This window comes from Brassica napus, chromosome A7, assembly GCF_020379485.1.
Source record: "Brassica napus cultivar Da-Ae chromosome A7, Da-Ae, whole genome shotgun sequence".
NCBI lineage: Eukaryota > Viridiplantae > Streptophyta > Magnoliopsida > Brassicales > Brassicaceae > Brassica > Brassica napus.
The window spans coordinates 27,533,693-27,557,551 of record NC_063440.1 but is presented as its reverse complement, the minus strand read 5'-3'; the positions used below and the strand labels follow the sequence as shown (position 1 = coordinate 27,557,551).

Sequence of the window (23,859 nt, the reverse complement as noted above, 5' to 3'; positions counted from 1 at the left end):
TAAATATAGCATGAGAAAAACAATTAAAAATATAGAAAATAGGATTTTCTGTGTAATGATTACTAAATATTTTAGGCTTAACATTCACGTCCATGTACATTGTTTTTTCCAGGAGGTTGGCCGCCTTTTCCGGGATATTTTCTATAATTTCAATTCTATCTTTGTCATGTTTTTAGTGGATTGGTTATGTTATTTGTTATGCTCTCGGTGGACTAGGAGTCTAGGACACGTGCCACATCTATTATTGTCCTGCGTCCGCCCCTGATTATTACGCCCAAAAACGCATCTATAAATATTCATTACACAAGACATGTCAAATCGTATCTACAGAGAAACCAGATTATTCACTTTTAAACCATGGAAACCGGTTTAACCATCTTAAAGCTGTCGTTCTTCCTCGGCCTAGTCGTGGTTGTATCATGTTCTCAGGCTCCTGCACCGTGGAACCCATCTATGGGGATGCGTCCAGGAACGTGTGACCACTACGAGTGCCCAACCTACAAATTGGTACAAGCCGGATACGGGTACGAGATCCGCATGTATAACTCTGCGGTCTGGATGTCCACGGATCCCATAACCGCCCAATCCATGACCCAGGGCACCAAAACGGGTTTCCAACGGTAACTTACATTTTTCAATCTAATTTTCTTATAAGTCTGTACTAGAATTTTGATTTAAATAGAACTGTTGAATTAAAAATAAATTTATTCTGTTTTGTGTATAGACAAAAAAACGCAACAAAACTAAGTAAGATTTTGTTTGTTTACGGTTTTTACGTTTCATTAACGTAAAGCATGTGATGCTTTTTGTAACAAATATATGATGTTTTTTTTTTTTTGAACACAACATACTTTCATTCAATCTCAACTCGTTTGGTTACAATAAACAGAGGGAATAAACCATCCTCTTTGATTAAAATGATAAACTACAATCACAAAAGCAGATAAGTAGGATAGTTCTTCATGAGAAGATGACAGCGAATTCAAGACCAAGCTCAAATGCGTCGATAAAACCTTCACGACCCCTTCACGACCGGAAAACTGAGAAATAGTCACAAGTGACGTTAACATCCAATCTTCACCTCAGAGAATCGCCGAAACGAAACCCGTTGCATCTTCAGGTCCCAAACGAACCGCTACGCAAGATAGCAAAACGGATATAGATATGGATGGACACTTCCATTTAATGTTTGGAAGGGAAACACTCCTTAACAAGGAGGTAGTGGTTTGCTTCTCCAAGGAGAAGGCTGCTAGTGATGATGAAGTCGAACTCGATGAATCCACCGGCAAATGAGTGAATAATAAACTCTTCGCACAAGAGAGATAAGACCATATTTGCACATCTGTTTTGGTAAAGACCCCAAGGAGATAAGAAACCTGACCTCTTCGGAAAGATGACAGTACAGCGGTTGAAGTGCAGCGACGGGTGACTGGATGGGATACATTTGGTGAGTGGTGAGTCATCGGCTCAGGCCTCAGACCAACAGATGGAGAGATGAGACACAGCGTAGGAAGATAGCTAAAGCTTTTCCTATTTCGGTGCGGAGATGGCGGCGGATCTGGCTTGTGAGGCTCAACTTGGAGAGGATGAATGGCTTCAACCCCAACAAGGGGTGGGTATTCGTCGAGGGGGAGGTGAGCATAGCAGCACGATGACGGTGATGGAAAACGGGAACTGAAACCGGCGAGAATCTCGACGGGTTGAGGAATCCCCCATGAAAAGTCAGATCCGGTGGAACCAGATCTGTAATGAGACAGCCAAGATCTGCGACTCACAAGGACAAGCTTTCTACGGGGAGAAAACTTGGCGTGAGCAGAGATGTTGACAGAGACGGAGAACCAGGTCGGAGAGCTAACGTAAACGGTGGAAACGAAACGGAAACGAGAAAGATGAGAAGAGCTAAAACGGAGGACCCGACGCCGGCGGCCAGAGGGCTCACCGGCGTCGAGAGGCGGCGGCTGCAATCGAGTCTCGATACTCGTGTCTGGGAGCTCTAGGGCGAACTAGTCTCCAAGAAATCTTTCTCTTCTATATAACAAATATATGATGTTAGTATCCTAATTTATTATCTTAAATAAAAATTGATTTAATTTTTTTTTTGGGTGGTGGGGGGGGGGGGGGGGGGGGGGGGGTTACAGATTATTTCGTTACATACAAGGAGATAACAAAAGCAAGATAAAGATGAACATGACAGCTCCGGTTATCACACAAATAACACCTGGAGCAGAAATGTACATGTACACCGTCTCCTTCTACATCCCAAAGAAGAATCAACAAACCCCACCTTTGGCCGATGACCTTCACGTGCAGACATGGAAACCAACCTACGTAGCCGTAAGGCAGATTGGTGGGTATGTGACGGATGATCTAGCAATTAAAGAAGCTGTAGCTCTAATGGATAGCCTCAACGGCACTGAATGGAAGTTCCACATCGAGAAGAGCAAAGGAAAGCAGCCAGATTATTTTGTCGCCGATTATAACCCACCATTCCAGACCACTGCTAGAGTTAATGAGATTCTTGTTCCGTTTAACATGTAATGAGTTTACGCCCTCACAATCTAAATGCAATATGTATATATGCAATTGGATTAAGAGAGTTGTTTAAGAAGCTAGACTGTAATAGCTTTTGACTAAATCGGTTTAATTAATAAAAATTCTGGTTATTATTTTCATATTTATCATTTCCTGGCTAACAAGAAGTTTAGTAAGGTACCAAGGATTGGAAATAATAAAAAGCCGTAAATGAACCGAACAAAACTGTTCAAATCGAAATCGAATCGAGAATAACTGTTTATAAATCAATTATTGGTATTATTTTTGTTATAAAACTAAAATAAATCGAATGTAATACCAATTTTAATGTAATCGGATTGCATCAAACTAAACCGAATTAGGAATGTTTTGTTTGGTTTTATTTTCCATAAACCCAAAAAAAAATATATATATATCAGAACCGAAACCAACTACAAACCGGAATTCCACAAGAAAACGTGAAAATACAAAATAAAAAAGGGTATTTGAAAGGGCAATTGTCAATAATAGCACTTTTTGAAGTTTATGTCACAAAAATAGCACTAGAAGGAGAAAGTCACAAAAATGACATTCATTAAAGGGTAAAATATCCCTAATACCCTTGGTTTAAAATTAAATAAACTAACAAAAATAAATAAAAATAAATAAAATAAAAATAAAAAAAATAAATAAAATAAAAAAAAGAAATTTTTTTTATAGTTTCAGATTATATTTTTCAGATTCGAAATTTTTATAATTTTTTTTTGAAATTTTTTTTTCGAAATTTTTTTTTATTTTTTTTTTCAAATTTTCTTTTTATAAATTAAAAATACTTTTTGAAACTGTTTTTAAAATTTTTTATTTTTTATTTTAGTATTTATTTTTTATAAAATTTTAAACCCTAATTCCAAAACCCCACCCCCTTAACTCTAAACCCTAAGGTTTGGATTAATTAACCCAAGGGGTATAAGTGTATATTTACCTCTTTAATGAAACCTATTTTTGTGACTTTGAGCCTTGAGTGCTACTTTGGGAACAAAAACTTGGTTTGGTGCTATCCTAGTCTTTTTCTCTATTTGAAAGTTTCTGACATAACCTAAGCCTGACCGAAGATGAACCACATATAAAAAGACGTATCCGTGTGTCCATTATAAGTAAAGAAGAAAAGCACCAAATAAAAAATCCGCCGTCATGGAAGCAGCTCCGAGAATCTTCACGCTATCGTTCCTTCTCAGCCTCCTCTCCGCTAATCCTGACGTCATCGATTCTCGTTCCCGACCTAATCTCGCTCCTGGACAAGTTGGGAAGTTTCCACCGTCGTGTAACCGAATCGAGTGTCCGAGCTACGAGTTGGTCAACTCCGGTAACGGCTACGAGATTCGCCGTTACAATACTACCGTCTGGATTTCAACAGAACCCATTAAAGATGCCTCTCTCGTCAAAGCTACACGAACCAGTTTTAGCCAGTACGTTCATTTCGACTTCTGAAATGAAATTAGGGTTTTAAATTTATTTCATAAGGCAACTTAATTTTATTTAACGACTAGAAGGTTGTGAGCCTGAGAGTCCGTACAATATTTTTAGGCAAAGTTAAAGTAACTCTTCTTAGGAGAACAGACTCGAACCTTTTTTTTTTTTTGAACAGACTCGAAGTTATGATCCTTTATCGCTTTTTGATTGTGGTTTGTGGGCAGATTGTTCGGTTACATTCAAGGGAATAACGATTATAACCAGAAGATAGAGATGACAGCTCCGGTTATCGCTCAAGTCTCTCCGAGCAACGGTCCTTTATGCGAATCCTCCTTCACTGTATCATTCTAAGTTCCTAAACAAAACCAACCTGATCCAGCTCCGGCCAAGAACCTACATGTACAGAGATGGGACACGAGGTATGTTGCCGTGAAGCAATTCGGGGGATACGTGTCGGATGACAGTGTCGGAGAAGAAGCGGCGGAGCTGGAGGAGAGCCTAAAAGGTACCGTATGGGGCAAGGCAATTGCTAAAAGCCGAGAAGCAGGCGGCCTTGGATCGACTTCTGCTTACACTGTAGCGCAGTACAACTCACCGTTCGAGTTCTTGGGTCGGGTCAATGAGATTTGGTTGCCTTTTCAGATGGACAAATGAAAAAAAAAGCTCTTAATATCGTTTCTCGGTGAACAAGAATTATTTTAGTAAATTATGTTTTAATAAAAAAAAATGTTTTTCATGAATTATTTTCGTAAATTACGTACATTCTTTGGTAATAATTCTTAGACCATAATTAACCTCAGTCTCTTAACTTCGGTTAAAAAATGTAAGAGTCGTTTTTTAACCGAAAAGGACGACATTGGGGAACCACTCAACGACATTGTTGTTTGTGACTCGTCGGTTCCAGGACAGCAGGAAGTACCGAGTCTCGGTTTGGTAAAGAACGTAACGTTCTACAAACATTTTTCATGAATTATTTTTGTAATTTACGTATATTCTTTGGTAGTAATCCTTAGAGAACGACTGAACGTGTTTTTTTTTTGATAAGTATGTGAATTTCATTAGCAAAGTAATGAAACAATGTGATACAATCAGTTTTGATTAAATCAAAACCTAATAGAACTAAGCATACTAAACACAGCAAAATAGTCTGAGAGAACCTCAAAAAAAGGTAAAAAAGACCATCGAAAAGACAAAAGGTTCGATCAATATCTAATGGATGCGATCAAAGCTTAACTATATTTATGTAATCATCAACAGCCATTCGAGTTTCAGTTGATCCGAGTAGAGACTTTGTAACACCCCAAAACCCAAGTCCAAAAACTTTTTGTGGACAGGCCCGTTCTGCGGCCCATTTTGATTAAAACCCTAGGGTTCCTTGCCTCTCCTATAAAAGCAAGCCTCCATCCCTTAGTCTTCCATCACAAATTTAGAAGCGAAGCCCTGCAGAGAATTCCCGGAGATCGGAAACCCTAGCCGTCGCCTCCTTCTTTCTCTCTCCCTGCGCCGCCTCTCTCCTCCTTCTCTCTCTTCGCCGCGTCTCTTCTCTCTCTCTCTCCTCGCCGCGCCTCCTTCTCTCTCTCTCCCGGCCGCGTCTTTCTCTCCTCGCCGTGAGCAGCCGCGAGTGGTGGTGGTGGCCGCGCGGTGTCATAGATCTCAGATCCCGTTTCTCCTACCCCCTATTCTCAGATCCAGATCCAGATCTAGGCTAAGGTGAGGTGTTCTATTCCAGATCTTGTTCATGATCTTTTATACTGTTGAATGAGGAATTAGGATGGTTTAGATCCTGAGTGATGTTAGGTTGATAGATCATACTGCATAAGAACGCTCATACTGATTAAGGACAGTAAATGGATTGTTTGTGGTGATTGAATAATGAATAATTGATTGGTCGATGATCTATTCTTGTTTGTGGTTGAAAGCTAGGATGCTTAGAAAGAATTAAAAGTTAGGTTAATAGTAAACATTAACCGGTTGATTAGATGAATGATAGGTCATCCGTGAAATGGTTGTTTACTGAATTGAGTGTGACACCGAGAACGGGTGGCGTCTAGAAAGGAAAGTATGAAAGAGTCTAAAGAATAAGGAAAAGGAAAAGATAAGAAAAGGAAAGAAAATGAATGATTAGAAAAGTACCCGGGAAGGGTGGAATAAGTTACCCAAGAAGGGTGGGATAAAGTACCCGGGGAAGGGTGAAAAGAAATGAAACGCGGCGGCCGTAGCGTTCAAAAACGGTGGAGATGCGGGGCCATAGCATCGGATAAAAATGGCAGGGTAAGAATAGAGGCGCCGGTAAGATTGAGTCACGCCGAGTCTTGGCGGGAAGGGGTCGTAATACACTGCAAATGCGGTCCGTACCCGAGGAACTGGGCGACGGGCCTACCAGGGCAGGCGACTTCACAGGAAGCAGCAAGAAAAGGGGAGGAATGGTCCGATTGAGCTGTGTAGGTCATAAAGTTCTAGGATGATGGGAAGTCTTAAATAATAAACTGAATTCTATGATTGAGTGATGACTGAGTTCATTACAGTGCTTGATTGTGAAATGAAACTTAATAACTAGCTGATAGGTTGCACTGACTGAGTGTAGTGACTAGACGGTTCTCGTTTCGTATTGAGCCGTATAGAGGCTCATGGGAGAGACTGGTCTAGAATCGCCTCACTGAGTATTAGTACTCACCCCTCTTTTCCCTCTTCCATTTTTGCAGAACTATAAGTGGAAATGTCAACGGTAAGGAAGGAAATGCACCTGAAACTCATGGGACCAGAAACGGGACACACGGAGATGTCGGGAAAATAGACATGTGTGTCCTAAACTCCGCGCCCTGGAACCCCGGTTGGAAATAGAGAGGGGCGGGTGTTTCAGACTTGATACTGAAACCTGCATCAAGGAACAAAGATCAATAGAGATCACAGCCGGAGAACGGTCCGACGCACCGCGGTCCATCCTGAAGGCGACTCCAAAACGGAGAACAGGCGAAGCAGGGTTGGGAATGTCCTGGTCCAGCCATTACGCCTGATGAAGTCCACTCCAGACGCTGAAACACTCCAGAAGACGATAGTCGACTCCCTGTGAATCCAAACCGAAGAAAAGAAGCCAGCAGGTTAAGCACCGGTGAACGACATTGTTGTTTGTGACTCATCTGTTGCAGGGAGTACCGAGTCTCGGTTTGGTAGAGAACATTCTACAAGCAACCGTGTTTATTTTGTGGTGGAGTTTGTCGAAGATAACAACTAAAAAACTTGTAATTCAAATATTTCGTGTCAAAATTATATGTTCTTCGTGCTCATTAGTTCTAAGAGATTTGATTAAGATAACTATATAAATAATCAAATCCAAAATGTATATGATGTTACCATGAGAATGAGAGAAAGATGTATAGGTGTTTAAAAGAGAATTAAAATCTCATAGAGTTTTTCAAATTTTCTGAGGATGTCGTGAGTTTAACTTCAGATTAACATTTTATATATTCTGGATATGTTTGGATTAACTTCGTATATTAAATATCTAATGTCTTTTAATGCAATATCTTTTAGGATTTTTTATATATGGGATAGATTTGAGTTTTTTGTCTCGGATTTGAATTTGGATTATCAAGATATTATACTCAGTCTGCAGGCCACTTGATACGAACATGTCAGACTTTAGGGTCTACTAACTTGTGTACCATCTTCTTTAAGATTCGAATCATCTTTTTGTGGGACCAGCTTTTCATAGTGTACTCACTCACTGTACTGCATGAGTATATCACAAAGTTCCATGTAAACAATTTTTCTCAAAACTTATTTTCTTATGAAACAAAATATAATAGTTTTTAATTTTTTGAAAGAGAGTATATTGATCGTGGATTTTCTTTTTGAGAATCTTAGAATAAAAATCCATCTAAAGTTTTGCATCTTCAAGAAGCTAAAACAGGCCTAACTTCGGTTTTCTATGCTACGTTCGGTCATCCAAATAAAATAGTTGTAGAATGTTATAAAAGAAACTAACAACAGCTTTTTTGGTGAAACAAGAATAATTCAAAAATAAAAGAGAACCAATTTACATAAACTCATCATAGTCTTTGCGTTTTCGTTTTGCGAGTTTCATCTCTCTAACCAGTAGATCCAGTATCTTAAAATAGTTTGGAGTGAGTTAGAGATTGTGTTGTGGAATATTTTGTTTTTTTTTCTATTCAAATCAAACATGACCTGAGCTATCAATCTACGCAGAGTCTCCGGACAGTTGCTGTCCTTGCAGCCAATCAAGATGAGAAGGAAACTAAGTGGTGTTCTTGCATCCAATCGACGTGTCTTATTTTTACACATAAATTAAAGAGCGTAAAATCAAACAACAATGGATGGGATATTGAGTACATTTTTGGCCCGACATCATTCACATAATTGAAGCAACCGGACACCCAAAAAAGACGAAACAACTTGAAGCCAGCCTTAGATACTGTCCATATATATCTTTTCTGTAGTTTATCTTATGGGATTATCGACTCATCTACTGAATAAAGACTGGAACGAGATCTTATATCTTCTTTATCAATATTCGACGACATCCATTGACGATGTTTAGAGGATAACAAGAGAGAAAACAAAAACAATCTTGATCAATTATAAAATCAATAATGTTTGTTTTGTAGGAAGCCGGAAAATTTATAATTTACTTTAGTAGACGATGAGTTCGCCCTAGAAACTCTCTCAGACCCGCATCCCAAGGCGCCTCCGATGGATCTCCCCTGCTTCAGCCACGCTGCTCCTTCCTCCTCCCTTTGAAGCAGCCATGCTCCTCTCCATGGCTATGATGGTCACTACTCCTCCGTCATGTCTCCGGCCCCCTCCAGATCCGCCGCCGTCGTCGTGTTTGAACGTTCCGCTTGAAGGTCTCTCTCCCGTCATCCCTCCGGAACCACCAGACCCTCCAGACGTTACTCTCCTCCCGATGTTACTATCCTCACACCACTCCTCCGCTCACCATGTTCCCTTCCGGGCCGGATTTCACCACGCCGTCGCCGTTTCCTCTACACTTCCTCTCGTCGCTGTTGCGTTTCCTCTTGGTGTTAAAAACGCCAGAGCTTCTCAGCTCGAGGGAGGCCTCACCGGATCTGGTCGTTCTCACCTCTTCGATTATATGCATCGCCAGCCAGATCTAATACCTGCTAAGCCACCGCCTCCTGGACCAGTCACTACCGGACGTGAGACTAGCTCTCCGCTGCGTAGTCGTGCCTCTCCTATGCAATCACCGCAAGAAGCTCTCTCATCTGAAAATCCCGACTCTAGCTCGTTCATTCAAAGCTTGTTTGAGTCTGACGACTGGCAATTTGGCATTTGTTCGGCCAAACCTTCATGGTTCCTTCACGGTAATGCTGGAACTAGAAGCTCTTGTCTTAACTCATTGCTCATCGTTGCTTTAGAACTTCTCGTCAAGCCTCAATATATTTTCAATGTCGTGGATATAGTCATCTATTCATTACTGGATTCACATAGTCCATCTATTCTAGTCAATGCCAAATCAAGTCAGTTAGGACTTTGTTTTCTATACGGTCATGGAGCTTTTCACCAAAAGCTCTTGTCGGTCATCATTCCAACCGTTGCTTACAGGTGTATCAACGTCGTCTTCGACTATCAGTTCGCTTTAGGGAAAAAGATGAAGTTTCTCCATGAGACTCTTTATACCGCTGAGCTTGACTCGCTCCTTAAAAGCTCTATCTTTCAATGTTTTGTAATGTTGTTTAGTATTATCCCATCGTCGAGCATGGCTCCGGGATCTTCTAGTTTGATTGTAAACTTTGTTGCTCTTTGAGCTTTTATAATACAAGTTGTGACAAAAAAAAAAGTAGGAAGCCGGAAAACCGAATTGGTTGTACTCTTTGTATTCTTAATTTCTTATGCATTTACATAGCAAACCCTTGATACAGTATTATTTTGGTAATCTAACCACATGTAGTTTCGTAGACAAGCAATGTACAAAACCTTTTTCTGTTCTCTTAAATGGTTTATTTCTCGAAGTAAACGAACCGACATAAGAGCATCTCCAATGTAAAACTCCATTTTTTCCTTCAAAATGGAGTAAAAGTGAAAATTGAGTAAAATTGTTTCAACCCTTCTCCATTTCTCACTCCATAATGGAGTGATGAACAAACAAAAAAGAGATTACTCCATTTATGGAGTAAATTTTATTATGGAGTGAGATATGGAGTTGGATTGGAGCATTCCTTACTCCATATTCATTTTTATTCCATTTTAGAGGAAAAAATGGAGGAAAAAATGGAGTAGAGATGGAGATGCCCTAAGAGATATCTTGTGAACTACATAAGCTTATTTGTTATATGGCCCGTATATGTCGGTTTTTGTTCGATAACTATCCAATCACTTAACTCTTATTGGCTCAGTCCAATGGTCCAATGGTCCATAGATGATATTAATCGAATCCAATACAATTATTTAAGTTACTAGTCATTATTAAAGTAATGAAAAATCTAATAGTATTGTTTTTGGTAAAGAATCCAACATTATTATTAGTTCACATCAAACTTTAAAAGGGGTGGACATGCGAGGAACCTACCAGTGTAGAGGACCAATACGAAGCTGCGTTCGTCCGAATCTTTTTCTCTCAAACAGGATACTTGTTTCTCCTCTAATATCTTCCTACGTGGCATCTCATGTACCCTTCAACTTCATTTGTAGATATCTTAATTATTTATATACTAGCTTTCGTTTTTAATAATATATCCCCTAAAGTAAAAATTGTTTCATAATTTCGTTTTCTTATCCTGTACAAAACGTGTCATTATATTTCAAATGTTTTTCAACCCCACCAACAAAGTTAAAAAAACATTATTTTATAATCCAACCGAAAAGATGAGAGTCTACAAGAACAATATCATCAAATCTAGTTTTAGAGCGAGGCTGGTGAAAACAATACTAGAAGATGTGTTACAGAGAAATATTAGTGGAAAGTATAACACAGAAAAATGTCGGATACGAATAAATTATTTTAAAACAGATATTAGCATAGACATATAAATAACAAATAATTCCATAAATTATACACAAAATGAAAACGATTTATCTACAAATAAAAGTTAAGTTTAATACTCTTAAATGTATTTACAAACATCTGCAATATAGTTAATTCCCACCTTACATTACAATTTTGTCAATTTTGTTCAAGTTTTAAACTGGTTTTGAACTGACTATAGTATACTTTTTATATATATTGCGAAAGAAAAGGCTATACAAAATTATTGATCACATTTTTATTTAGGAAGATATTTTTTCTTTGGCATTTGCCCTCCGAGGCAATGACAACAGCTTTAAGGCATTTATACCAATTGAACCAACTAAGAACATGCTTATTGTAGATCTTTTAAGTTGGGTCTCTTATCATAATATAAGATACGGTCTCTAGATTTTAACTAAAAAAACTAAGAGATATCTCTTATATCTTTTATTTAAGAAATATCTCTTAGCCTTTTAGTTAAAAACTAAAAGACCGTATCTTATATTACGTTAAAAAATCCAATCTAAGAAACCTGTAATAAATATGTTCTATACTGGTTTTTTTGAGGTGTTCTCACAATTAAGAAAAATCATAAAAACATGAAAAGTAATGAGTAAAAACTCTGAACCTGTAGAGAAACTTAAACAACCTGTGTCATTTTGTTAATATGTCAACTCTCCAAAAATAAATACATTATTATGTAATTTGAATATTAATATACTATATTTTTTCTTTAGAACTCCTCACAGTTTCTACTGTTAATACTACTACTCTAATCTCTTAACAAGTTGACCCTAACAAAAAAAAATTGTTAGCCCTGAAGCACATGTAATAGTTATCAAACACGAAATGATGATGGAATAATCAGCTGACGTGCCATTTTTTTGTGATTAACTATTTTGTGTTATTAATCAAATTATTATCTAAAAAAACAATGCAGGAAAATAACACTACATGTTGTGTCTATTACCTATTTTCAGTATTCCAAGCTTAACAATACTTTAGACACCAGTATATAATATTTATGGACCACGAATCTAATTTTACATTGTTACCATTACTTATAAGCGTTTTATGCACAAATATTTTAACGTGTTATGTAAAGATATGTATTTTGTGGTGAAATTAAGAGAGAACCACTGGGATCCATTCCAAGCCATACCGTGCGCATCTTCTCTGAAATTGTCTGTCTTGTTTTGTTAGTGGAGACAAGTATCGAAACAATATCTCGAGATTTTAATTTCGTTATTCGTTACAAACATTGATATACATATATAACTTTAGTTAGTCTAGTGGTACGGTTTGAATGGAGAATAAGGGTCACTGGATATCGACGTTTGAGTTTTGATATGCAATTCACGAAAGAACAATTAAAATATATACAAATTATCGAGCGAATTTAGCGATAATATATGTCAGCCAGATAACAGTCATAAAATCTCTTTTTAGCAAACAAAAAAAACAGTCATATTGAATTCTTAAATGCCTTTCGTTCTCAAATATTTTATGTTGAAAAGGATATGTTTTATGCGTTTATCTCGAAACAAATTCCTTAAAAATAGATTACCTCTATGATAATAGCAACAAGAAAAAAAAAACTAGAAAATGACATGACGGAGGAGATAAATTACACTTTCAATATTTGTCCCGAAAATTAATTTTATTGATGTCGATACGAGATAAACTATTGAGTTTAATTATTAGCTTAAGTTTTGAAAAGTTTGATCGTATTCGTACGTCATTTAAAGCTTTTTTATCCTCTTCTCTCCTCTGCTTATATATACACACGTCCGAATAAATAATTCGATGTCTCATCCTTCAGAGCTACTAAAGTAACACCAGAAAAGGAAAACCTCTGAAACATACATTTATAGCAATGGCGTTATTGTCTAAACCGAACGAAAAAACAGAATCCGGGTTTTCTCCAATTCCGGTTATAGATATCTCCGACCCAGAGTCCAAACACGCCCTCGTCAAAGCCTGTGAAGACTTTGGGTTCTTCAAGGTGATCAACCATGGCGTTTCCTCGGAGCTAGTCTCTGTCTTGGAACACGAGGCCGTTGAGTTCTTCTCGTTGCCCGCGTCCGACAAAACCCAAGTCGCTGGTTATCCCTTTGGATACGGGAACAGGGAGATTGGTCGGAATGGTGACGTTGGTTGGGTTGAGTACTTGTTGATGAATGCTAATCTTGATTTCGGTTCACATTCATTCTTTCCCGGTCTCTTTAATAACCCAGAAACTTTCAGGTTGGATTGAACGTGGTTCTCTACTTTCTGGCTCGTTTTTGTTTGTTTGTTACCTTTATACTATAATGTAGTATTGTTATGTGACTCCCATCATTTTCACGTTTTAAAACTCACACTCCAAGTTTCGTTCTACAGAAATGCATTGTTAGAATACACAACATCAGTGAGGAAGATGACAAGCCATGTTTTGGAGATGATAACTGATGGGTTAGGAATCGAACCGAGGAACACCCTTAGCAAGCTTGTCTCTGATAAAAACACTGACTCTATATTCAGGCTTAATCACTATCCACCATGCCCTCATCATATCAACACCAATACTAATACCAATGGTGACAACAATGTGATCGGTTTTGGCGAACACACTGATCCTCAGATCATCTCTGTCTTAAGGTCTAACAACACTTCTGGTCTCCAAATCAATCTAGCTGACGGCTCCTGGATTTCTGTCCCTTCAGATCCTTCCTCATTCTTCTTCAACGTCGGCGACTCTCTCCAGGTTCGTCTCAGTCCTCAGCTACATTTTTTGCTTTATTACCTGGAGGAAGCTCAAGATGAATGTTTCACTGAATAAACCACCATAAGTTGGTCATACTTAGGCCATCTCACCTATTTTTTTCTCAAAAAATAAAAAAAAACCTATAAAATAAAATATGTTTCTTTTCAGTGTATTCTTCAATTTCTTTTAATATCCTACTAGATTTTGACCCGTGCAACCGCACGGGTGTTTATTTTCACTTATCTATACATAAATTATTGTTTTAGAATATAAGTGGTATATATTTTTAATGTTAATCATATACTTAAAATATTTATATAACTATTTCAAATACAATAATTTTATAATTTACATGTTATAATTAATTAATTTTTTAAACCTTATGTATTTACCACTTCTTATTATATATTTATTTTATTGTATTTGCATTTAGTTATTAAGCAAATTAATATATTCATGAGAAAATATATTTAAAAAATATTTTGTATTTAATTTATGCTAAATTCTGACCCGTATTTCAAAACTGGATTTCTTTTTAGCAATATTTTTATGCTTATTCATTTTAGTTAATTTATTATTGTATATATAAAAGTGTAAGATATGTTAATTTTTAGACATGTATTATATAGTTTGTTAATTTTAAGCCGTTCTATCATCATATTATATTTTAAATAAATAGTTTATATTTATGAAAATAAAATTTATAAATTTATCAATTGAATATAATTTTATCATATTTATTTTAGTATAATAATTATATTTTAACATGATCATGACTATAAAAGTAGATAAAATAGGATATAATTTATTTATTTTCATTTCTAAACGATAACTTAAAATACATTAAGTTATTGTTTAAATATTTTTACACAGATTTATTAGAATTTTTAAAATATAATATATAATATATTTAAAATAAAAATATATTATGATTAAAGTAGTTACAAAGATTTTATATTATTAAATTTAAAGAAATACATGTTAATTTTTATAGAAGTATTATATAGTTTGATAATGTTAACCCATCTTACCAACATATTATATTTTATTTTTGAACATAAATATTTTATAATTACGAAAGTAAAATATATAAATATATAAATTTAATACAATTTTATTATATTTAGCTCAATATAATAATTTTATTTTAATATGATTGATTATGACTATATAATACATAAAATATTATAGATTTTTTATTTTTCATTTTATATAACTGAATATATTAATGTATAATAATATTTTAAACTAATTTCAAAATTAGTGAAAATATTTAAATATAATTTTGAAAATGAAGATCTTGTAAAAGTCTTTTTAAACAGATTTGTTAGATTTTAAAATAAATATATTTATATTTAAAATGAAAAGATATCAAAAGATACTATGATTAAAATATTTTAAAAATTTTATTTATTATTATTTTGAATTAAAATGTACTATGAATTTCAATGAATATGTCTATTAGGTCTATTTTTTAAAAAATCACACATGAATAGGTTGTGACTTCTGTTTTAATATATAAGATTTTAATTTAAAACTAATATGTTTTATTTATAATAGTCGAAAATTGACTTCATTTACATAGATTTTTAATATTTGCCAAAAATTTAAAAGAGAATTTTAATAAAGACTATTATGTTAATAAAAACGTGAATTTATTTTTTATAAAACTGTATTTCTCTAAAAAAAAAGCATATTTTAGTTGTAGTTATAAGATTTAAAGTTAAAATGACTATTTTGGAGAAAAAACATTTATAGAGAAATGTTTTTCTATATATAGTAAACTCTATTTTAGAAATAAAAAAGGATGAATAAATATTTCTCTATTATAATATTTTGAAGTGAAAATAACAGATTTTTTTGCATGCTTGATATATTTTTCCGATATCTTAGACCAATAAATGTATGCTTTTGTTTTTGTGTTGATCATGCAGGTGTTGACAAATGGGAAGTTCAAAAGCGTGAAGCATAGGGTTTTAGCGAACAGCAGGAAATCTAGAGTTTCTATGATTTACTTTGCTGGACCTTCTTTGACTCAGAGAATCGCTCCCTTGAGTTGTCTTACTGACAATGAAGATGAGAGTTTGTACAAAGAGTTCACTTGGTCTGAATATAAGAACTATGCCTATCACTCTAGATTATCTGATAATAGGCTTCAACCATTTGAAAGGAAAGCAGTAAAGATATCTTTGAATTATTCATAAGTTTTGTTCGTGATTCGTAGGTTTTAAGTGTGACATATAATCTATATGCATGTGTTTAAGTTATCCAATAATTTAAAAACGTGACTGTTTTGGTTTCCTTCGATCAGCATCCCTATAAAAATTTATGATCCTTTTTTGTGTAACATATTTTTTTCCTAACATTTAACTAGATGAACTAAATATCTTTAAAATTTATCTTGAACTGCTATATGTAATTGTATCTATTCAAGATAATCTTGATAGCTATAATAACTCTATGGAAGTTTATATTTATATATAATTAAATTTAGTTTATAAATTTTATACTATTTATTCACTAAATTATTTATTTAATTACTAATTTTATTATTTTAAAAATTTATAAAATATGATGTTATTTATACTAAATTTAAGACTTTTTAATGTTTTGCAGAACAAATAGAATATATGGTTAAAAATACTAATTTTATGAGATATTTGAATACCAAATATATTAATATACCAAATATCCATGTTAAATTCATGATTACTATGGTTTCTTAGTTTAAAACCAGTCGACGACGAATAGATTAATTCAAATCCTTTATATATTAGTGTCGGTTTATTTAAACTTCTGTTTTAAGATTTCAACGCGTCCCATGTTGATGTCTCAACACTTTCTCAACAAAGAATATCTTCAAACACATTGGTTTTGTGATATCCATCTCCATGAATGTCAAGTTCCATGTACGTAACTAATTTGTTCTTCAAACATATTTCTTATAGTATGAAGAATACCTAGGTTTGAAAACTAGACAGACACTATATCTACTAATAATAGCAATCCTGATTAATTCCAAAGGTTGTGAATCCCACTTATATTGAAAAATTGTGTCTTTTGAAAAAAATATATAAAGGGTTGTGTCTTTTCAAAAAGTTCAATGTTGGAAGGTTGTGTCTTCTCTAAAAATTCATATAAGTATTCTTTTAAAAGTGAAAAGTTGTGATTATTCTTATAAGTATCTTATCAAAATAACTACATTTAAATTGGAAGAGTTGTGACTATTCAGATTGAAGAGTTGTGATTATTCAGATTGAAAAGTTGTGACTATTCAAATAGATTTTTAAAATCTATAAATAGTCTTTGACATGCATTTCTCATAGCAATCTCAGTTAATTCCAAAGATTGTGAATCCCACTTATGTTGAAAGATTTTGTCTTTTCTAAAACATGTCAAGAAGGGTTGTGACTTTTCAAAAAGTTCAATGTTGGAAGGTTGTGTCTTTTTTAAAAATTCAAATAAGTATTCTTTTAAAAGTGAAAAGTTGTGATTATTCTTATAAGTATCTTATCAAAACCGGTAACATTGGTATTGTGTTTGGAAATATTTTTTTTTTCTAATTGTGAATCTTGGAATAAATGTTTCTCAAAAAAAATCTTAGAGTAAACATCCATCTATAGTTCTGCGAAATATCCCCGAAAAACGCATCTTCAAGAAGCCCAAAATAAGCCCATTGTCGGTCTTCTATGCTATTTTAGGTCGTATTCTCTTTCCCAAATTGTTCGTTATTGTCTTTTTCTTGTTGCAAAATATTTTAAAATCATCAAAATGGAATTGGATCTCAATGTCGTATCTTACTTACACAGAAAGCAGAGAGTGTAAAAAAATAAAATATGAAATACATCATTCACATAATATTTTTTTTCATCATTCACATAACTGAAGCAACCAAACACCCCAAAAAATACCTTAAACCCAGCCTTAGATATTGTCCACATATCTGTTTCTGCAGATTTATTCTATAGAGTACAGACTGAAGAAAGATTGGAATGAGATCATATATTCCTCGACATCCATTCACGATGTTAAGAAAATAACAAGATAAAAAAACCATCTTGATCAATTATATATAAAGCAATGATGTTTTTTTGGTTAACTCTTGGTATTTTTATGCATTTATCTGCCCTTGATATCGTTGTGTGTTGTCTCTTCGGGACATTCGATAAAATTGGGACGATACACAGAAAATTAGCATGGCTCCTCCGTAAGGATGATACGAACAACTCAATAAATGGTCCAAATTATTTTTCCGGCCACTGAGAAATTTACATTCGGCATCGTTAGGGATAAGGAACCGATACGTGGACTGAAAACGTAGGTTGCTAACACGTGGCTATTCTGGATCCACTTCTATAGTTAGGATACCCCTGTATAATTAAATATATATATCTTTGTGTGTAACCTAAGTACCTAACCACATGTGTCGACAAAAAAACCCACATATAAAACTTTGGTTTGTTTTTTAATTGTAGTCATAAACCGTTCAGCTCTCCCAACGAACCAACATAATTGTTTTCTTGTGTTGTATATTGATATTTAAAATATGTGAATTTTTTTTAAAAAAAACTTTTTTTAAAAATAATTTTTCTTTATTATTTATTTAAATAATTATATTTATATATATATAGAGAGAGAGAAAAAAATCAATTTTTTTTGAAGTCCAAATTTCTTTTTAAATATCTTTAAAATTATTATTTTAAATTTGAAATCTTAATTATATATATTTTTAAATCCTAAATTTCACTTCCCAGAACACCACCTTCAAATATAAACCTAAGACTAAATTAACTAATTTAAGGGTTACAAGTGTATTGTACTTCTTTAGTGAAACATATTTTACTTATTTTGATCATTGTATGTTATGTTTGTAATAGAAAATTATTTAAAGCTATCCTAGAGTTTTTTTTTTTTTTGATATATGTGTAGTTTACTTAGATCATTTCTTGTCTATTATTTAAATATTTTGATTAGAGCATATTTAACCTATTTTTATTTTAGATATTTCTATAATACAGGAAATAGTTATATTTTTAAAGCATTTCTATACTATAAAGATACACAATGAAGCAAAAAAATTATCTCTATTTTTCATAATATAAAATTTTAAAATAAAAATGAGTGAAAATAATTATGTTGAAAATATATAATTAATTTTTTTCTCTAATGTGTTTCTATTATATAGAAGCATAAACACATTGAATCAAAAAGATTATTTCTATTTTTTATAATAGAGATTTATAAAGGCTACGAATGGTAACCCGCTTCCCGCCCCGCACCGCAGTTAACAGTAACAAAAATCTCTACATATACTATATATCTATATATACGTTTTTATAACTGTTAAAACCGCACCGTAGTTAAACCGCTTGTCCCGCACCGCTCAAACCTCAGTTACCATTCGGAGCCAAAGTAGAGAACTATTTGAGATAGTTTCACAACTCTGTAATAATAATGTTGTTTGTTGTGGTCCGTACATGTCTTTATCTTTTCGAGGGGCTATCAAATCACTTGAACATTTTCTGTATATTTATTTCTTTGAATTCAAAATAATTGATCTAAAAATGGAATTGAATTTATGTACTCCATTCATCAGTTTTAGACCTTGTTCGAAACTATGTTAGGCGCTAGTCGGATAGTAACTCCGAACCTAGCACCTAATAAAAAAATCGGAGATTACGCGGGAATTAATCGAAGCCTAATTTTAGAGTTTTATATAGTTTTATAGATATATATTAGATATTTTAAATATATCCAATGGTTTTCTGATTGCCTAGTGGTTAGATGTGCTTATTTATGTCCAATACACCCGGGTTCAAACCCAGAGCGGGGATGTTTTTGTTGTTTTTAACTTTAAAGCATTAATGAGGATAAAAAAGACATTTTGTATTCATCTTCTTCCTCGTGTGTTTCTGATCCAGACCTAACAATGGCGGCCGTTCTTTTTTTCCCTTTTTTTCATTGTTTGCTTCCATTTTCCTTTGTATTTTTACGTAAAATAGATAGATATACTAGAAAACTTTCAATTTTTAAGTTTAAATGAACGAAAACTGGAAATTTTAAGATTCCCGATTTTTTGTCTGATTAAGGTCAAATCGCAGTGGCCGGAGACCGACGAACGATTTTTCGGCGACTAAGCGGGCTTGGACGCCGCGTTTTTGAAAAGAGGTTTTAGACTAAAGTTAGGACTTACAAATACAAATGTGGATAGTAAATAATAAATATAATATTATTTCTTTCTAAAGTAATTTTCTATTTTTTCTCAACTTATATATCAAATTATTCAAGTTTTGGTCGAGAGTGAGGTTGGTCTTTGAAACAACTCTACTCGGTACAGTTTGAACTATACGGAAAATAATCTTTGAACTCTAGTTTCTTTTGCTAGAGAGTCAGCACAAACTTTTCATTTAAAAATATGTATGATGCTAAACTTTCTAAGCCACTCACGAAGGAATGGAAAAGAAAGAAGCTCGGATCTAAATGCAGACCAGTTAGCTCGATAAAACTAAATAAAACATTCAGTCTATGACCTCCAAAAATCTTGAGAAAATTGCATACAAATAAGTTTCCAAATGTAAAAAAAAAATAAAAAAAAATGTTGAAAACTTTACTAAACCGCTTACATCTCCCAAAATTGTAAGGCCATCCCTGTCGTTAGCCAAACTATGATGGATCCTTGATTCATCTATTTGGCATGTCGAGCTTTGGGTATCCATGGGGAAAGCTGAATGGATGCCTATACAAGGAGTGACTTATGCATGACTTTTCATCCTCGTTTATGACATTTTCTATTTTCCAGTTTTCCGTTTCAAAATAAACTAGATGTAATATATTGGCGAAGAAGATATTTTGTTTACTGAAAATTTTGTTTTTTAAAAGAAAAAAAAAATTTGTTTTTTTTTTTAATTTTCTAATTATACCAAGAGATCTAAGGGAAAGATAATGTGTTAAACCAGAATAAATTTAGAAAAAAAAACATATCCTAACATAAAGTTTGAAATAGAAAATGATGTGAGGTTAAAAATGCTTTCAATAATGTTAAAAAAAAAGCTTTCAATAATTCAGTCCACAAATAGTATTCAACTCCAATACAGTTATTATTGTTACTAGTGATTATACAATAATGGAAAATATAAGACCATCTTTATCCCTAACACTCTTTTAGGGGTCCTTAATGAATATTTAGTAATAAATTTAATCTTTAGTGGGCTTAATAACCTCTATTAAGAAACTCTCATTTTAAGCGGTCCAATGGGGGTTTCTTAATTAGGGATTCTTAATTTTTTTTTTTGTAAATATATTTATTAAACAAAACATATTAAAATATAACATTTTAAACATAAATTAAAAAAAAAACATGAAAATAAAGATTAGTACAATAATCGAGAATATTTTGAAGCAAACTTCCGAACTTGTTGTTATCTTCAGAACTCTCCAAATTTATGCCATATGTGTTCAACCAAATCAGCTTTCAGTTGTTGATGTTTATGTGGATCACGAATTTTACTTCGAACACCCATCATATTGGTAATATTTGAAGGGATATCTCTTTCCACATCGACATAGACATGTGAACTCCCGGTGTCTTCTCCTTGTTGGAACTCTGAAACATTAAGCAGAGAATATCCATCTCGCTCATCTTCTACAATCATATTATGGAGTATGATACATGCTCTCATAATATTTCCAATTTTGGCTTTGTCCCAAAAAAGTGCCGGGTTTTTAATAATGGCAAAGCGAGCTTGCAAGACTCCAAAAGCACGCTCGACATCTTTTCGGACAGCTTCTTGTTGTTTAGCAAATAAAACCGCTTTCGGTCCTTGTGGCTCCCGAATAGATTGGATAAAAGTAGCCCATTTTGGATAAATCCCATCAGTGAGATAGTAAGCCATATGATACTCCCTTCCATTGACCGAGTAAGTGACTTGCGGTGCTTTACCTTGTATTATGTCATCAAAAACAGGTGAGCGATCAAGAACATTGATATCATTTAAGGTACCTGGAGGTCCAAAAAACGCATGCCATATCCAGAGATCAAATGAAGCAACCGCCTCTAAAACAATTGTGGGTTTTCCCGAACCACGTGCATATTGCCCTTTCCAAGCGGTGGGACAATTCTTCCACTCCCAATGCATACAATCGATGCTCCCTATCATCCCGGGAAATCCACGGAACTCACCAGCATAAAGTAGACGTTGAAGATCGTCCGGTGTTGGTCTTCTTAGGTACTCATTGCCGAATAAGTATATTATTCCTTCGACAAAGTGTTCCACACATGACCGAGCAGTAGTTTCACCGAGTCGGAGGTATTCGTCAACAGCATCTGCCGCATTACCGTATGCCAAGACACGAATGGCTGCTGTACACTTTTGAAGTGGAGAGAGACTAAGACGGCCGAGAGCATCTTTTTTTTGTCGAAAGAATTCAACTTCATTGGAGAGTCGATCAACAATACGCATGAACAATGGCTTGTTCATTCTAAATCGCCGTCGGAATAGATTTTGAGGATATGTTGGGGTTTCACTGAAATAATCATCCCATAAACGTTTATCGCCTTCTTCACGATTTCTTTCGATGTGAACTCTTTTTTTCCTTTTTTTTTTGATGCTTCTTGATCACCATAATTAATGGCTAAATCTTCGAATGTTTGTGGGTTTCGTCGTTTCGATCGGTTTCGTCTCTCTACTTGTTGCAGAGAACACGAAAAAACAAAGAAACGAAGTGAGAGAAGAAAGAAAAAAAGAAAAGAAAAAAAATAAACTTTAATTGAGAGGCAGACACGTGGGTTTACAACCTCACATATATTCGATCACAAAACACTTCTATTAAGGACCGGTTATCCCTATTTTCTTTTCTTCTGATTTAATTTTAATCCACTTAATACCTAAGGACCTCGTTAATAACCTGCGTTAATGGTGGTCTAATACTGTTACTTTAGTAAACAACATAACATTATTAATAAGTTCACATCAAATTTAAAGGGATGATGGACATGCGAGGAACCTACCACATTGTAGACGACAAATACGAACTGTGTTCTTTCGAATCTTTTTTCCTTAAACAGAATTGCTTCCTACGTGGCATCTTATATACCAGTGTAAATATATATTTTTTATGATTGTAAACGTTTTTAATGGAAACTTCATTCGTAGATATATATTTGATATACTAGGTTTCGAATTTTTTTAGTTCAAAAAGAAAAGGTTTCGTATTTTAATAATATATCCCTTAAAGTAAAAGTTTGTTTAATCGATTGACTTTGTTATAGTATAAAAAATGTGTCATTATTTTTAAAATGTTTTTTCAGCTCAAACAACATATCTAATCCAACTGAAAAGATAGAGTCTACAAAACAATATCAGTATATCTATTAGTTTTAGAGCTAAACAGGTAAGAATAATAATAGCAGCTGTCTCATAAGAATTATTACTCAAAAATAAAACACAAAAAATGTTGGGAATAATTAAAAAAAAAATATTGATACATATAGTAGCATAAACATGTAACATACAATTTTATAAATAAAGATATACAGTGAAACCTTTATAAATTAATAATGTTGGGACTACACCAAAACTATAATTTTTTATTAATTTATAAAAATTATTAATTTATCGATATACTAATTGAACCAAAAACTTAATTTGAAATTATAAAATTATATTATTTTATAAAGATTTTTAGTGTATATTAATTTATAAAGTATTAATTTAAAGAGGTTATACTGTACATTCGCTTTCTGAAATAATGAGTCCAATGGTTGAATAATTGGACCATTCTGTTGGCCAACTAGGCATTGTAGGTTGATTAACAATGGTTGCCCCCACAAAAGTTAGTTAGCATTACGAGACGAATTATTTATTAGCGCACATAATCCATTTTATATCTTTTGTTGAATTTTATTTTCATGTTATCTTTTGTTTAACCTGTTGTTTGGTGAATCCTTTGGCACATGTTGCCTCTTTATCTTGTAATCTTTTCTCATGTGATGGATATTAAGTTTCTATAATCTAATGAAGCGGGTTGCCCAAAAAAGTATATAGTTTGAAGTATCTAAATAATATATAGCGACGTGGAGCAATAACGGACTCTAGAATGGCAGAAGACAACAAGGCATTGCTGATTCGTTGCCAGCGACACTGGCGCG

General features: G+C 33.9%; 3 protein-coding genes and 1 non-coding gene across 5 annotated transcripts; all 4 read left to right on the top strand.

Moving 5' to 3' along the window:
- The first annotated feature begins 317 nt into the window (after positions 1 to 317).
- Positions 318 to 2,666, top strand: LOC106357374 (heme-binding protein 2). Its single transcript, XM_013797050.3, has 2 exons — positions 318 to 620; positions 2,139 to 2,666. Exons 1-2 carry the CDS (start codon positions 358 to 360, stop codon positions 2,536 to 2,538), a joined length of 663 nt encoding a protein of 220 aa, XP_013652504.2. The 5' UTR covers positions 318 to 357; the 3' UTR covers positions 2,539 to 2,666.
- Positions 2,667 to 3,557: 891 nt separating this feature from the next.
- Positions 3,558 to 5,316, top strand: LOC106357376 (heme-binding protein 2). The gene is given in 2 exon segments (XM_013797051.3): positions 3,558 to 3,977; positions 4,206 to 5,316. Coding segments are annotated over 2 exon segments (705 nt in total). The 5' UTR covers positions 3,558 to 3,702; the 3' UTR covers positions 4,636 to 5,316.
- Positions 5,317 to 12,155: 6,839 nt separating this feature from the next.
- LOC106357377 (gibberellin 2-beta-dioxygenase 1-like) lies at positions 12,156 to 16,294 on the top strand. 2 transcript variants are annotated; one of them, XM_048735422.1, is made up of 3 exons: positions 12,156 to 13,213; positions 13,349 to 13,712; positions 15,647 to 16,294. In XM_048735422.1, the coding sequence occupies exons 1-3, from the start codon at positions 12,843 to 12,845 to the stop codon at positions 15,914 to 15,916; spliced, it is 1,005 nt and encodes a 334-aa protein (XP_048591379.1). In that variant the 5' UTR covers positions 12,156 to 12,842; the 3' UTR covers positions 15,917 to 16,294.
- Positions 16,295 to 17,859: 1,565 nt separating this feature from the next.
- LOC125576837 lies at positions 17,860 to 17,961 on the top strand. Its single transcript, XR_007315261.1, has one exon. It is a non-coding gene; the product is annotated as a U6 spliceosomal RNA (small nuclear RNA).
- The last annotated feature ends 5,898 nt before the right edge of the window (positions 17,962 to 23,859 follow it).

Excerpts from the sequence above, each read along its gene's own strand:
- LOC106357374 (XM_013797050.3), top strand. The coding sequence starts at position 358 with ATGGAAACCGGTTTAACCATCTTAAAGCTGTCGTTCTTCCTCGGCCTA. Across the intron at positions 621-2,138 it reads ACCAAAACGGGTTTCCAACG|ATTATTTCGTTACATACAAG; the intron begins GTAACTTACATT and ends GGGGGGTTACAG.
- LOC106357377 (XM_048735422.1), top strand. The coding sequence starts at position 12,843 with ATGGCGTTATTGTCTAAACCGAACGAAAAAACAGAATCCGGGTTTTCT. Across the intron at positions 13,214-13,348 it reads AATAACCCAGAAACTTTCAG|AAATGCATTGTTAGAATACA; the intron begins GTTGGATTGAAC and ends TTCGTTCTACAG. Across the intron at positions 13,713-15,646 it reads ACGTCGGCGACTCTCTCCAG|GTGTTGACAAATGGGAAGTT; the intron begins GTTCGTCTCAGT and ends TTGATCATGCAG.